The sequence below is a fragment of the Phoenix dactylifera genome, chromosome 16 (assembly GCF_009389715.1).
Source record: "Phoenix dactylifera cultivar Barhee BC4 chromosome 16, palm_55x_up_171113_PBpolish2nd_filt_p, whole genome shotgun sequence".
Taxonomy (NCBI): domain Eukaryota; kingdom Viridiplantae; phylum Streptophyta; class Magnoliopsida; order Arecales; family Arecaceae; genus Phoenix; species Phoenix dactylifera.
In genome coordinates this window covers 4,465,756-4,482,882 of record NC_052407.1, presented here as the reverse complement: position 1 = coordinate 4,482,882, position 17,127 = coordinate 4,465,756, and the positions used below count along the sequence as shown (strand labels likewise).

Below are 17,127 nucleotides of genomic sequence, written 5' to 3'. Positions count from 1 at the left end.
CTTTTGTTTATAGGGAAGTGGGAACCCCTCGGGTCGATTTCATAATTTTGCACTTTGGAAACAGGGAGAAACTCCTGACTTAATAAATCTGAGGGTAAAATAAGGACGTCCGTAATAGAGCTTTTGAAAATAATTTTTTTTTAAATTATTTACTATTTAATAACTATATTTTTTAAAATATTGTATAATTTTAATATATATTTATTAAACAAACTGAAAATATTTTTAGTACAACAAAATAACTATAAAAAAAATGATATTATACAACAAAGCATAACAAAATATAATATATATTAATATATAAATATATAATATAGTATAATATTATTATAATATAATATAAAATTATTATAATATAATAATATAATATTGTATACTATAGTTAATAATATAACATAATTTGATATTATATAACATAACATAAAAATGCATTATGATATAATGTAATATAATATTATATTTAAAATATAATATCATAATAAAATATAAAATATTATAATTATTATTTTTATATATTAATATTTTATTAATATAATATTTTTAGGACTAATTTTTTGTAATTATAATATTTATTATGGATATTTTGGTAAAAAAATAATAATAAATCAGAACAGCTTTTCGACGCACGGCCAAAAGTATTTTTAGAAAAAATTTCATTTTAATTTTGCAGGCGAAGCATGTGTTTAGAGAAGCTAATGAGGCTATGGATTGGGTGGCCACCTACGTGGCTAATCATTCCGATAGCACCCTATAGATGGGGATGGGGAGCTGCCTCGAGAGCTCCATAATATTCTGTTTTCCGATTTTATTGGGTGCGTCCGTATACGTATTATATGAACCATCCGGTCTAGCAAAAAAAAAAAGAAAAAAAAGTTTCATTTTGGAGCTCCTTCCAAAAAGCGGTTTTAGCTTTCTGGCAAAGCTAAAATAGCTTTCCGATATATTACCAAATATTTCTATTTCATCAAAAGTACTTTTAAAGGTTCAGAAAGTGCTTTCTGGCAAACCAAAAGCTTTATCAAACAGGCCTTAAGTCTAATTCATATTCATTTATCTTTCAGGATTATATTTAATTTAATAAATATGAGATTAAAATAAATATGGCATCTTCATTTATCATTTGGTATTTTCTTTTATCAAGATTAAAGTTGTCTGATTAGGGTAGGCATAGAGCATGGGGTACGAATCTCACAGGCTCAAATCAATCACCAGCTATCCCAGAATACACTAGGCTTGGTGATGCTGGACTAGACCCCTGTTGTTTAATCCTTAACTAGAGAGAATCTCGACTTGAGAAACTTTGAGACCGTAAATACATAAACATCAACTTTCTTAACCAAATTATTGAAATAATTGCAAAAGAAGAGAAAAATAAAAAAATAAAAGAGAGAGAGAGAGGGAAAAAATAATTTTTATTTCTCTGTTGTTTCATATTCAGTACATCTCAGGGGTTATATATACTCGTGTGCGGACTCCATACATAGACAATAATATAGGCTGATATAGGATCTCACTAACAATAAAAATATTATAGGTGATACAAGCTATCATTTGATCCCTAAAATCACTCTAATAAAATTATGCTAACAAAGAAAACTAATATAGGTTGACACAGAATCACGCTGATAAAAAAAATATTATGAGCGATGCAGATTGTTTACATAATCCCTAAAATCATTCAAACATCCTCTCTTAACTCAGATAGTACTATACGTGTCAACTTGAGTTGGAACATGCATCACAAATATACCGAAAACTGACATATTAGATGAGCTGGAGTAGTAGCTCAAAAGCTAATATAATAGATTTGGAGTTGACATAACAACTCAGAAATCGATATGACAGACTATTTGTCTAATTGACGTGACAGACTGACATGTCTGTCAATGTGGTTGATTGACTTACTTGATGATGTAGCAGCGAGAAGACACAAAAAAGATGACAGTTGCAGCAAGGATAGATCTCAGAGAGAAGACAACCGAAGCTCGACGATGCTCGTAGATAAAAACACCATGAAAGAAAAGCAAGAGATCTCGAACTGGATGATAAAGGAGCCTGGGGCAGCTTTGGTCCTGTCTCAGAGGTGAGGATACCATGGTTACCCCGCTGGCCAAATCTCGTTAATGTGAAGGAGTCCAAGCATTGTTGCGCCCTAGATGAACCTGTGGACCGACAACAATGCCTCTATGATGGAGGCCTTATGGCCACCACCATCGACCTCCAGGGCTTCCCCTAGGCGCCGCCACCTGCCACCTCGATGGAGGAACAAGAGCACTAGAAGCAGGTACTCGAAAGCTTAACTCCCTCATCTTCGATGGCCCCGGCGTGTCCTTGCTTGGCACAGAGGAACATGAGCACTAGAAGCAAGTGCTCAGGGAGCTTAACTCTCTCATCTTCGGTGGAGCCGGCGTGTCCTCGTCCGATAAGACTGTAGAGGATTGAATCCCACGCTCGCCAGACCACTAGAGGCTTCCACGATGGATAGATTTGAGGGTGGAATTAGATCGAAGAGAGGATGGGGAGTTAGGGATTCCCTATCTTCCCTCTTTATTTCTCCAGTACTCGGAGGTGAAGAGGTGGGCTTGAATAGTGCATGAGGCGTATGGACTACGAGGGAAACATGTTTGAGGGCCGCCGCCATCGCAGCGTCGCTAAAAAGTGGTCCTGGTGTGGGAAGAGAGGCATCTCAAGCGAAGGCATAGCCAGGAGGGGTGACTGTAGGACCTACGTAGGCTAGGGTCAGCATCTCTTCCCGATCACAATAAAGATGAAGAAAAAGAAAAAGCTAGATTTCTCTCAGATTTAAAGAAGGGGACTTTGAAAGCTGCCGAAGCTAGAGCCCCGGCTACCCCCCCAAATGAGGCAGGAGAAACAGAGGATCTGATGAGCAACGAAGATGACCGCAACAAAAGCGGAAGAGATGATGGCAGCAGGTTACGTGATCAGTGGCTCTAGTACTATGTTGAAATATTTGCGGAAGTAGAGAAAACAAAAGAAAAAGAGAAAGAGAAAAGTAATTTTAATTTCTCTGTTGCTTTATATTCGGTACATCTCAGGGGTTATATATACTCATGTACAGACTCCATACATGGAAAATAATATAGACTGATATAAGATCCTACTAACAATTAAAATATTATAAGTGATACAGGTTGTCAATGTGATCCTAAAATCATTCTAACAAAATTATGCTAACAAAGAAAACTAATATAGGCTGATCCAGAATCACGTTGATAAAGAAAAATATTATGAGTGATGTAGGTTGTTATGTGATCCCTAAAATTATTCTAACATTCATAGTTTTACAGTACAATTAAACCTTAGAACCTTAATCATATCTTCTCACCACCTTATATGTAAAGAGAGAGTAGAAAAACCTTATAATGTTAGAGATAATCAAGTATTTTGTTATCATGGATCAGCCACAATCTTATTCATATTATCTGTTAATGTAGCAACAAGCTTCCAATATAGGTGGATTCCAAATGGATTCTCTTCTCCTCTCTATCATCATTCAACTTTTATAATATAATTACATCCTAGACTGAGCATGATGGAAAATCTTAAGCTTTGCATTGCAATCTTTGGCAAATATATTTGCACAATTCCAGCTGTTACGTTCCAATAAACTAAAGGCACTAGAACCTACCACCTCCTCTTCATTAACCATGTCGATATTTCTTTCTAGTCTTCCCTAATGAGCTTCCATCTACAAAGTGCCTATATTAACATCTGAGTTCTTGATCTTAGTCATTCCTGAAAATACTAAAGCTAGACGCACGATAGTTGTCATGCACAACGATGTGGCATTTGGTTCCCAATATATCTATGTATGTATGTATCCTTGGTGCTGAACAGTTTGGTTAGGCTAGATAACAAGTGTTTTAAAGTTTGTAGGCATTGGTAATATTGGTAAGCTTTTAAGATTGCTGTAGGAGGATATTAACCATCTCTTATACTTCTCAACTTCTTGAAAATTTCAAATTTAAAAATGGAGCTATTGGGCAAATTTTTGTTGTTTAAAAGAGGGAGAAAAATGGGGCTTATGCACTATTCCTCTCTAGGTAGCAACCAAATGTTCTAGATTCAAATCTTAGGTGGTGCATCTCCAAGTTATGAGACTTAATTAATAATAATATGGGTAGGTCTCTCTCTCTCTCACACACAAAAGTTAAAGAGAAAACTATAAAATTTGATATTTAAAGTATGAATATCTGGTTTGGACATTTATACTTTTGTTTGAGTTTATGATCCTATATGAATATCTGGTTTGACATTTATACTTTTGTTTGAGTTTATGAAATATCTCCCGCACCTACTTTCCTATATTATATCTTGTAGCAAAAGCGGAGAGAAAGAGAGAGCATTTTCAAAAAATATAACAAGATTAACTACAATCCAAACAACTCGAGCTAGTTTTTCAATTTTTTAACATTTTTTTTGCTGACAAATGCTAGAGCAGAAAAACACTCATAATTCTTTTCATACCATCACGTGAGTACCAAATATATTTTAAATAATTTCATAACAGAAATATGTTGCTTCACACTACAATCTTTATAAAATTATTCTATATCTAAAATTTTTAGTAGTAGTCACGTGCATTTATCGTGTTCATTATAATTAATCTATATTAAATATGAAAAAAGCTACATTGTTAAGAAAAACTTTTCAACATTGATGGTATTCCACGTGGGACCAGGTGGCTGCTGCTTCACCACCAATCCCTTTATCACACAATGTAGAATGAAATTGTTGAGAAAAAATGGGTTTGAATATCATTATTCTTAAAACAAGAGTATTGTTTAGACATATTCCCCTTCTTGTCATTTTTCACGGTTATATTGTCATATCTATTCATCCCTATTCTACCACAAAATATAGACTTTCATTGGGAAGCCGCATTCCACTTACGCCTACCATACATAAAGTCCTAAATAGTATAACTAAAAGGGATGAATGGTAATATGAAATAGAAATTATTATTATTTACTAAAATAGTAGGACATAGAGATTTCACCAACTCTTAAAAGATAAGAAGGCCATAGATAAATTGTGAGGACCCGTGCGGGCGTATGTTTAGTCTCACATCGGTTTATTTGCCGAAAAGATTTTGTGCACTTATACACGACTAAGGAACCCAAATAATATCTTTCGGCTAGCCATTTTGGGTGAGGTCCTAGGTGGTTACAAATGATATCAAAGCGGACTCATCCCATAACTTATGTGAACTAAGAGACACTACAGCACGGATTCATTAGGACTGACCATGAGCCGATCGTGGTGTTGTGATTAGATTTGAACCCTTAGCCTGACGAGGACATCAGGGCTTAAACGGAGGTAATATGTGAGGACCCGTAGGACGTGTGTTTAGTCCCACATCGATTTTTCGCCGAGGAAATCTTGTGCACTTATACAGAGCTAAAGAACTTAAATAATACCTTCCGGTTAGCCATTTTGGATGAAATCCTGCGTGTTATATAAACTATTAGCAAATTTTTAATTTTTAAAAGAAATGAAAGTAGACCCACCTACATGTAATTATTCAAGCATAATAATAAAGAGATGCATGATTCAGGATTTCTAATCTCTAATTATTAAACAAAGAATTGCAACAGGTTAACAAAGTCCTAATTAAAAATGTTTGATTTTCTTTTTCTATGTGAGATTATTTCATGAGATGCCATCATGAGAGAATAATAGGCAAAGCTTAGCTTTTTTTGGATAATAAATCAAAATTGCAACCTCACCTAATTTTGCCTTTAAACAAAAAATTATTATTTAAAATTTTTAATTGTAGGAAATTGTAGATGTTAGAATGGTCTTATCCTGCTACTTAGCAACCAAAAAAAGTTATACAAGAATTTAGACTTTGGTAGTTATAATGTAAGGAGGCCTCCTTCCCTTACTCCCTCTAAATTAAAAAAAAAAATATATTTATTTTAATAAAAGAGGTTAGTCATAAGATTTTAGTTCTAACTCCATATGCTGGGTCATTATTAATTGATTCATGCTCTAAATTGTACTTACAATTTACCATTTTTTAATGCCATGCCAGCAATACACGGATTTAGCACAAATTACACTAGTGATTAATACAAATATATATATTTATATAATTTTTTGACCTGCCTTTCTGCTTATAAATAAAGCTCTAGATATTCATTTGCCTACGCCGCCCTCATCTCACCGTCCAGTCGTCATGATGCCATAGGGTTGAGTAGAAAAATAGTCTAAAAGAACGGTCGGAATTGGGCGGTGCCGGTGGTCAGTGGGCAGAACCTTTTTCTTTTTTAATTCTCGACCCTTCCGGACTTCCACATCATCTGATCCCAATGCAACTCCGCATTAACGTGCAAGATCAAATCCGTCCACTATCTTTTCTCTTTTACCCTAATAATTTCGCTTTTTTCTCTCCCAAACCCTTCGATCCAGCAGCTATATGCGTCCACGTGCAAGGGTGTATTTGGAAATTCAACATCCTCCCTGCAAGCCGTTCAAATTATATATCAATTCTGAGGGGGGCCGAGGAGGGGGTGGGGTGTTGCAGAGAGATTTCGGAGTTTCGGGTGGATCGGATCGACGGTCGAGGATGCTGGCGGTGTTTGATCGGACGGTGGCGAAGTGCCCCGAGGGGCTGGAGAACATGGAATCCGGGCCGGGGGAGAAGGGCGTCGGCGGAGTGGCCTCGCTGGTGGAGCACTTCTCGGCCACTCGCGAGGGGGCGGTGACCATGAGACTCGGCTCTTCTGGCGCCATGGCGTACACTACTGAGAAGCAGAACCCCCTTCTCCCCAGGTAATTATAAAAACAAAAGAGAAAAGAAGAAGAAGAAGAAGAAATGCGTGTGGTCTTTCTTTAATTTTAATCTGGGAAATCATCAAAATCATTTTTTTTCCGGCATGAAATAATTGGGAACAAATGTCTTCTGGGCAGTCTCTTGATTATGCTGCAAGTTGAAACTAAAATATAGAAGTTTTCTTTTTTTTTCGAAGATTTTAAGTATATTTGTTATCTCTTGATCGATGGGTGCATTTTTCCCCCTCTATTTTGAACTAATTGTTGCTTTAAAATTTCAATTTTATCGATTATTATGTGCTAATTGTGTGGAGCTACCTTTAGTAAACATTGATTGCGCATGGAATGGACAAAGGGACATCGATCGGCTATTAATAGTAATTCTTAGATATTGTTAATGACTATGCCATCGTTTATATAGGGTCCGAGTTGTGAGGAATTGTTTTTAATCTCTTGATTTTATATGAAAAGCCTGGTGGGAGACTGAAATAGTTTTTGTTCCCTCAAAATTAAGATGAAAGGTTTTTTCATATAAACTTAAATATTGTTATATTTTATTTTGGGTATATGTTGGTAGCTCTAGGTCGAAACATAATCTTAATTGACGTGAAGTTGCGGAGCAATTAGATTGCAGATTTGCATCAGTTGTAGAAATTGTAATATCAAGTCTCCTATTATATTCTTAATGATCAGATTTGTGTTTGAATGGAGTATTAAAACTAGATGGTATCCAATTTAAACATAATAACAAAACAACATTGGCAAATTTAAGATTGCTAGGTGGAGCAGTTATGGATGAAGTACTAAATTTTCCACATCGTTCAAAGAAGATTAATTGGTTCAAAGCTTGAGGCATGTTGATTCCACCGAGAACATTTGGTTTGGGACTTCTATCAAATATTGTCCGAAACACCAGTCATGTTTCGTTCATGATGGTATGGAGCAAGGGGTTGAACTTCAATTGGCTTTCGCACCAATGCCAGCTTGGCGGACCAGTAAATTTAGTTTTTACAAAATAAATTTGCAATATCTCCTTTAAAACTCAAGCTTTCAGCCTTAAAACTGAGAATTGCTCATAATAATAGCATTGTCAATATTATTTATACTCCAGTTGAGGAGTTGTGACCCATTAATTAATTATGTTGCAGAAACAAATCAAGCCATTTTTTGTTTTACTGATTAAATATTGAGCCTCACTGTCCTGCATCTCTACTGAGTTTCCTAGCTATGTTGTTCTGCTTTTTACCATCTGACAAATGGCAGAGTATATGTTTTAAGTGCTGTTCTAATAGATGCATTTAGCAGTGGTAGATGTTATTGCAATTTTTGGTTACTGGTTACAAAACTGGTTGCCAGTTGGTCTGTCTTGCACCATCAAGCGAAGTGTAGGATCTCTTGATATTGCCATTTGCAGGTCTCTTAATGTTCTGAGTTATTTGTCAAACCATTTAAATTAGACATCTAATTGATTTTGCAAATTCTCATGGGGTAGTCTTTGAATCTGATATTACTTATACCGGTCTGTGGTATGAACATTTATCATGAGGTGGTCTAGTTCATAACTTTTATGAATATCTAATACTATGTGATTGCTATGAAATAATATATTGATATTGGAAGACTGAGCTTGGTCGACTATTGCTTGGTCTGATGACCTGCCTTCTTGTGTCATTTCTGGTGGTACTGAGAATATAGGAGGCAGTTCTTGTCATGCCAGTGGTGCACCGCAGTTCTTGTGCCCTTTTTTTTGTAAAATTCACAGTAGTTTCTTATTTCTTATATATTAATGGAAACAAATATCCACCATTACATTTCATTAGTGAATGATTGATACAAAGGACAAGTAAGTGGTAGATCTTATACAAAGGACTGAGTTTTCTTATTGTTCTTGTAAAACAGGGATTAGTTGTCTTTCTCTCAATTTCAGTCATTAGAACTTGTCTAATGCGATGGTCTAAATTTCATGTTTGTCCTCTGTCTTTTTTTTAAAAAAGAACTCCTTCTTGAATCTCTATTTCACTCTTTTTAACTATGTCAAGGATCTTCCAAGGCAATCTCCACATCCTTCCTTTGTAATTTTCTTGCATCACTTAGTTCTCACCTGCAACATATTAACCTTTTTTTACTTTTTCATTTGCTTTGTCTTTCTCTGCAGATTATTTGCTGCCGTGGATGATATATATTGCTTGTTTCAAGGACACATTGGGAATATTGCTCATTTGAAACAACAGTATGGATTGAACAAGACTGCTAATGAAGTTATTATTGTAATTGAAGCTTACAGATCTTTAAGGGACAGAGGACCTTATCCTGCAGACCAAGTTGTGAGAGATCTTAGTGGAAAATTTGCATTCATTCTGTTTGATTGCTCAGCAAAATCCACCTTTATTGCTGCTGTGAGTAAACCCTATAACCGGTGTCTATTTTACTATCTTTCTTTTTAAATTTTTAATGTCTAATTTAGTTATTTATCCGACAAGACAAAAGGTTATAATGCAAACCAGTATGGAATTTGTTAACTAACCAATTGAATCCAAAAGCTTAAGCTAATAGAAAAAGGGTTAATAATGTATATCAAGCTTAAAACCGCCCCCTCACATGCAGCTCGGACCATGCAGGTGGAGAGGCCACAATGACCGAAATAAGTCAAGATAACATGGTGACCGGAATGAGTCAAGACAATAACGGGGATAATTAAATAAATAGCATGGAGGGGGGGATTAGCATGGTGACCAGAATTAGCATGGAGGGGGATTCAAACTTCCAAAGTTCACCAAACTTGCGCTCTGATACCATGCTGAGTAATTAATTGACCCTAAATGCTTAAGCTAATGGGGAGAGGGTCATCCATACCTATCTGGCTTGATAGAAGCTGAGTAACATGACACCACATTAGTATTGGAGATACAAGCCATAGTGACTATTGATAGAGAGTTATATAGAGAAATGGAAGAATAGGTCATGGGTAAACTAATTCAGGAGCTTTTCACATTCTGGAGATGGGCTTCCCTTGGTTTATTTGGCAATTGGAGTTAGTAAAATTCTGAATGAATATTAGAGTGTGTTTTTTTTTTCTTTAAAGAGAGAAATAGAAGATAGGTCATGAGTAAAGTCAAGGTTCGCCGTTTCGATACTGGATTCTGTACTAGTGCCACACTAGTACAGTATTAGTATGGTACGGTATGAATTTTTTTTGGCATACCGGATGTCGATACGCTACCCATACCGTGTATCGGTACTGAACCGATATGGAACAGTATGCTCTGTACCGTTTGGTTCAGGCCGGTACAGCATATCTTAGGTAAAGTAATTCATGTGTTTTTCAATTTCCAGAGCTGGACTTTCCTTGGTTTAGTTGGCAACTAGAATTAGCAAAGTTCTGAATGAATATTTGAACTTTGATTACTTAGAGTTCGTTTTAAGTTCATCCCTGGTCTTTCAAATCTTTCACTGGAGTGTCATGGGGATCAAATGCCCACTTTGATTTCTTTTTTCTTCTTATACTCCCATATTTGCTGCACTTCTCTATTTTCGTATACCTTGCTGCATTGGGGCCTCTTTCAAGTTCCCCCTGATTAGTGATTTCTAATTCTCTCTGGAAGATACTTATCTGATCAATTACAAGCAAAGTTTGTGCAATTCATAGAGAGAGAGAAATCTAGAGATAATAGAAAGAGATGCAGTTACTAGAACATGGCTTAGGATGTTGGCAATTATAAGGAAGTATCCTCTTTGTTAACTTTCTTTCTAAGTTTGAATTAAGGAATCGTATTTATTGTCTCATCTTGGCTTAAGAGTATAGAAAGGTATGATTGTACCTATTTCTTGGTGGTCTTTTAAGTTCTTAGGCTATTTAAATTATGTATACATGCTTTTGCATTATGTGGTGATATTCCAATAAAAAACAGTTATTTTAGAGTTCTCAATAATAAAAATTGTGGAAAATTTAAGTCTACTTATGTAGACATTTCTATAAAATTAGGACCAAATTTGTGGCAGTGAAATATACATGCATTGGTGCCTTGTAAATTAAAATCATCCTAATATTTGATAAGAGTTGGATTAGAAGAATGAAAAATCAAATAGTTATACAATCTTTTTGCATTCTTCTATAAGTGGCACAAGAATAATGGTGTGTATTCATGATTGTTATGTGTAATGTATTTCCGGAAACAAAATATGGCTATGAATTATCCATGGAGCATGGTATTATAGTTCAGTATCTGTCATGAATGTCCCCTAGCCGTGTGTAAGTTGCTGATACTCTTTGGACGCGACAGATTACTCATGTAGGTTTCTTTTCGCTCTTTTAAGTAATGTTGGACATTATAGAAAGGGTCACTAAATGTAACCCACTTGAGAAAGGGAAAAAAAAGCTTCATATTTTGAACTTTCATACCATCTGCATGCCACTTGTTGGTATTATTTGTGTGAGTTGATTCAGTTTATTTGAATCAGTTCTCGACCTCCCAGTGGATTTTGTTTTGTTTTTATACAGGATGCTGATGGTAGCGTTCCCTTTTACTGGGGAACTGATTCAGGAGGCCATCTTGTTCTTTCTGATGATGTGGATGTCATTAAAAAAGGCTGTGGGAAATCATTTGCATCATTCCCGAAAGGTATAATCCAGAAAACAATTGGAGATAATAAATCTATCAAGTCCGATAATAGGCTTCTTTTTCCTGTTCAATATATGGCCCTTCCTAATTTTTTTATGTTTCAACCAGGTTGCTTCTTCACAACCTCTGGGGGACTGCGGAGTTTTGAACATCCCCTGAATGAGGTGAAGCTCATGCCCAGGGTTGACAGCAAAGGCGAGGTTTGCGGTGCTACATATGAGATTGATGCCCAAACTAAGAAGGAATCAAGCATGCCGAGGGTTGGCAGTGCTGCAAACTGGTCTTCTCACTACTAATCTATGAAGTACCATTCAACTGGGCTTTTTATGCTTTTGCGTTTCGTAATAATAATGATCTATGCTTTGATTTTCTGGATCTTTAACAAAATGTTTAATGCATAGATGAGGACCTTATTGCAATAAATTTTGGGCTTTACATGAGTCCACTCTATCCTTTGGATCACTTATCATTCTCCCATATTCATGTTGGAAATGAAAATGTTTATTGAAGACTCTTACAACCATGCCTTGTAGATTGTTGTACCTACTGAATAATGCATATGCTTCCATGTATCTTATTCTCAGAGGTACCTGAGGTGAACCGAATAGAATTAAGAAAAATACGTTATTGGTCATTGAATATGATCTTCTGAAAGTGATTGTCTAGCTTAATTGTATTTTATAGCTTGTTTCTCGCAAACCAAAATAAAGTTTGAAAGGTGTAAAGGAAGACTTGAGCAGTACAAATAGCTACACTTGCATGCATTGTTTTGGTGGAAGTGGGGTGTCAAGCTGATGCTTGCATTGATGCTTCCATGGCTAATGAAGATGCCTGCTGGTGGATTTATGATGGGAATTAAGGAAATGGAGTTACCATCCAACTAATATTTTACTAACCTGAGTGACATTTTGCAGTTTGACTGTGTTCTAGTTGTAGTATTTTCATTTACTATGACTCTGTTTTTATTGCTAATTTTGATGGTGTTCCATAATGTTTGTTAAAATGGAGGTATTGGCACACTCAGTGGAAATCTAAGAACCCTTGCGTGAAACATGATCTTTTTTGGAGTCGATGATATATGCAAGTTTCTGACGGGTAGAAGATGAGGGCATTTAAGGCAGTGACAGTTAACAGTAGAAAATAAGACTGCAGGATTGTTAGATTTTTTTGGACATCTGGTTCTTCCTTACAGTTTAACATGTATTCCAGTTGTGGTGGTTAATGAAAACTAAATTTAATTAGGAGTGCTGAAATTCTCTTATGCTTCTGGTTTTCTTTTGCTTGCGAATGATGATGTGCCCCTATCTGAATCACCTCTTTGATGCTAAAATGTACCCACTTTGTCTATGCGCATGTATGCATATCTGCATTCAGAGAATCCATAATCTCGGTTGTGACTTCAGTTCTGCTCTTGCTGATCACCAGCAGCATGAGTAGAGGTGACTGATAGCAACCGATTTTGTTTGGATTAATATCAGTGGAAAGGCCATTCTATCTAGATTTCAGCAGAACGAAAATAGAAAGCTTTTTTCTAATTAAATTTGTTTTTGTTGCAACTATGCCTCTTTGACTTCCCTGTGTTTTTCTTAAATTTTCTTTCTTTTCTTATGTTCTTTGTCAATAAATTTATATTTTTTATCTGCTAAGTTCTTTATAAATTTTTATCCTGATCATCCCCCTCTCTCTCCTCTTGAATGCTAGCTCCTACGCCACCTGATGCCATTCGGGCGAGATGTGGTGTTGCGGTTGCTGTTACTGTTAGCTTAAATGAGGAAATGAGAACACGCACACGCACACGCATATATATAATTCTTTGTTTTTGTGACTGTTCTTTTATGGAATTTGGTAGCTTGCAGCGAACCTTCAGGCTAGAAAATTAAAAAGATCCAACAATATGCACGTTTCTCAAAATGACCGGCGGATGATGATCCAATGATGGATTCACACGCAGGTGAATCATCCTTTCGCGTGAATGATACAACTATGATCCTGAATTTCAACCATCATACATGTCATTTACTAGGTTGAACTCAGTCATGCAAATGCTTTACAATTACGAACATATTAGTTAAGGTCTTTTAATAAAAGAAAATAAAATACCAAAGAGAATAACATTACAAACAAGAAGTTTTTGAAATACATTCTTGAGATGTTGAGCTCCAATCATGAGTCCATGGGCATATTAAATTCAGCAAGACCCAAATTCAAACACGACTAGATTATTGGGATTGAATGCACTTTCCTAAATTTTCATACAAAATCCCGGACCTGTATTTTGTAAAAAAAAAAAAAAAGCAAAGCAAAAGTTGAAAAATAATTCATTATAGTAGAAATATCGAAAAAGAAATGTACAAGAATGATGTTTTTATCTGCAAAAAGGTTATTAACATTTCAATTAGAACAATAAAGATATCAGCAGAGCAGCAATTACAATACCATAAGTTGAAAGAGAGAACCGCTTGGCAATCCAACAATATGACCTGGTTGTTGTGGATTTTTCTAAATTCAAATTGCAATTAGCGACCATGGCATGGTTCAGCAGTATGGCCACTCCAGCTCAAGTGCCATAGTTGTACACAGTTATTAGGCAGGCTGCAAGCGTTAACTTGGGACATAGAGCTAAGATGTCAGGTTGAGCTCTCTTGTACTATCCCAATATGACCAATTACAATAAAATATTCATCATGGTGACCAGTCTAGGTCTTAACAAGATGAGGACCAAGCTCAGAGAAGAATAAATGAAGCAGATTACATGCAATACAGGCCCAAATTATGATTAAATCATCTAGTCTTCCAAGGAGAAGATCACATATAGTGCATAGCGAGAAAGTTCGGTCTATTGTATGCTGCCATATATTTATATGAATAGTAGTTCACTCTTACAATGTAGGCATCAAAAGAGGGACTTTTTTTAATTTTCCTTTAAAAATCTGTTGCTTGAATAGCTTTTCTAGAAAGAGTCAGGATTAAAACATAACAATGGGTTAGAATACAGGATAAACACTTCAATATAATGGAAAGCCTAGTCTTAGCCAAAAAAAGGCCAAAGTTAAATCTCTCTCCTCTTTCTTTTTTTTTGGTAGAAACGGCTACTCATTCATATAAGTTTAACATGAGTACAACCAGCCAAATCACGGAAAAGTAATAGCAACAAAGAAGAAGGAACATCTATGCAGATGTCCACAAAAAATTCTCGGAGTGTCGGGCGACAAAAGAAGCGACCCAGTTTGTGGCCCTGTCCGCCTCCCTAAATACGTGAGCTGCCTAAAAACTGCCCATTAACTGAGCCATCCTGCGAGTCTTCCGGATAAGGGGACGACCATCACCATACCTGTCTGCCCCCCGGATTCAGTCAATCACCACCAAATCTCTCTCCTTTTTTCACCTTGTTATCCATACTTCAGTATCATGATCCTCTTTAAAAATGACATCACATGCAAATAAATCTTTAGGGTTTGGCAATATGAACTGGAGGGGCTATGTATTTAGCATCAGAAACATATGATGACAGCACAACATTCTTTTTCCTCTTATGAAATGATGACAGCATGAGTCTAGGAATCAGAGGACAGTGAGCTCTTTACAGCAACTTGGCCCTCTGTATTGCTACTTTCAACACACATTGGTAACAGATAGAGGGTGATGCATTGCAGGTCCAAAGTCTAGGAAGAGTGGTCCACAACTGCCATATCCTTGATGTTAGGGATACTGCAGCTATGATAGCACTGCTTGTTATTATGATTTTTATCGATCGGCTTAACCATCGGCTTGTTTGTTAGGCCCACACACTCAGTTATTTTAATTCTGAATATTAAAACATATGTTAACAATCAACATGCATTGATATTAATATTTCATTACTTAGTTTCCTCTAAAAAATTGTTATTAATTAGTTGAGCTGCACATTGCCTGGTTTCGACGTTTATCTATAGAATATCTTCAATGCGATATATCGCTAAGGCACAGTCTACTACGGATCATCCATATATTAATTTGCTCGAATTTACTCGTTTCAGCTAATTCTGATCGATGTGTAAGTCTTATTGCATGCCGGTCATGCGTATACCTACACCTTGGTGGATGGAGGAGAGCTAATTATCCGAGCATGCTTGCTTCTAGAGACCATACAGTTGCACAATTTTGGATGCATTCATGCATGCGTGAAATTGGACTTTTATGGTGGCATGTGCAAGTCATGCAATGTGATAAAGGCCCTACAACCAACCCATTTGATTGGGCACCGATCATGTGCCGATGGCATATTCTGATGTATCTATGTGCCGTGAAATGTTAAATAAGTTAAATGAGGCAATATAATGAAAATATAGGATATTTAATGATTCGTTGCAGTTGCACCGGATGTATGTACTTTGTTGGCTGGGGGGAGTACTACTGAATGGAGGTGATGAGGGCAGGACCACACCCTATGGAGCTGTAGTGACAGGGAAAGGGAAGGCCATCAATGGACCGCTCGCCCAGAGTTTCTGACTCTAGGGCTTTTTAAGGGTTTCATTAGGGCACCTTGGGAAGTGGCTTCACTGTCTGCAAGCCTTTGCATCGAATTTGTGAACTGGCATTCCCTTGGCGATGGTTGATAACTGAATTGGCAAGGACAGTGATGGATGAACTGTGAGCTTTTACGGAGATTGGTACGTGGGAATCTTTCTAATTTGCTCGTACTAACCTGCTATTGTAGATATATATATAACCGTCTAATTGAATTGTTTATTAAATTAAAAAAAATATGAAATCCGTAAATAACTCTCAACATCAAAGTTATTCTATACATAATGTTTACATGCCTGTTGGAAATGCGAATTATAGCACGAAAAATGGCATCCGTTGATGAGTGGTTATATAATGGCAATTCTTATAAGCTCGGTATATGAATCATGAGTAAAAAATATTTAGTTTATGCTTGAGTATATGTAAATATAATGCTGCAATGTAATTTGATAGTTTACTCATTGATCTGGCCCTAATGTTGCGATTAATGTTGATTAGGAGAAAATTTGGAAAGTATTTTGGATGACCTACTGATTACATTAGTTTAGTTTTGATTCACTATGATTCCCTGTCCATTTCATGGGTACCCACGACTATGTTGTACTAGTACAGAGAAGCACTGCCAAGTTTGTTACAGCTTCTTACAAGTGGCCCAAGTGCGGACAGAAGACGATGGAAACTCCCATATTGTGAGGACCCATACGGGCATGTGCGTAATCTCATATTGGTTATTTATCGAAAAGATCTTACATATTTGCACAGAATTAAGAAATCCAAAAAATATCTTTTGGCTAACTTTTTTGGTGACGTCTTGGGTTCTGACAATGGTAACAGAGTGATCTCGGCCTATAACCTATGTGGACTAGAAGACACTACAGCATAGGTTCATAGAGACTGACCACGAGCCGATCATGGTGCTTGTGATCAGATTTGAATAGATTTGAACTCTTAACTTGATGAGGACATCGTGGCTTGAACGAGGGGTATGTAAGGACTCGTGCAGCCTGTATTTAGTCCTACATCAATTATTTATAAGAGAATTTTTAGATATTTATACAGGACTAATATAATACGCAGGCCTTTTAAAGCCTGAAACCAAGCTGGGCCAGGTCCATTTGACCACCCCAGAGGTATGCTTCAGCCCCCCCAAAAAAAGGCCGCACGTGCGACAAGGGAACAAGGCTCGCGATGGGAGTCTTATTTC

The 17,127-nt window shown here is 36.4% G+C and overlaps 1 protein-coding gene across 1 annotated transcript; it reads left to right on the top strand.

The window, feature by feature from the left end:
• The first annotated feature begins 6,514 nt into the window (after positions 1–6,514).
• Positions 6,515–11,940, top strand: LOC103723417 (stem-specific protein TSJT1). The gene is made up of 4 exons (XM_008814326.4): positions 6,515–6,798; positions 8,954–9,194; positions 11,297–11,417; positions 11,526–11,940. Exons 1-4 carry the CDS (start codon positions 6,593–6,595, stop codon positions 11,711–11,713), a joined length of 756 nt encoding a protein of 251 aa, XP_008812548.2. The 5' UTR covers positions 6,515–6,592; the 3' UTR covers positions 11,714–11,940.
• The last annotated feature ends 5,187 nt before the right edge of the window (positions 11,941–17,127 follow it).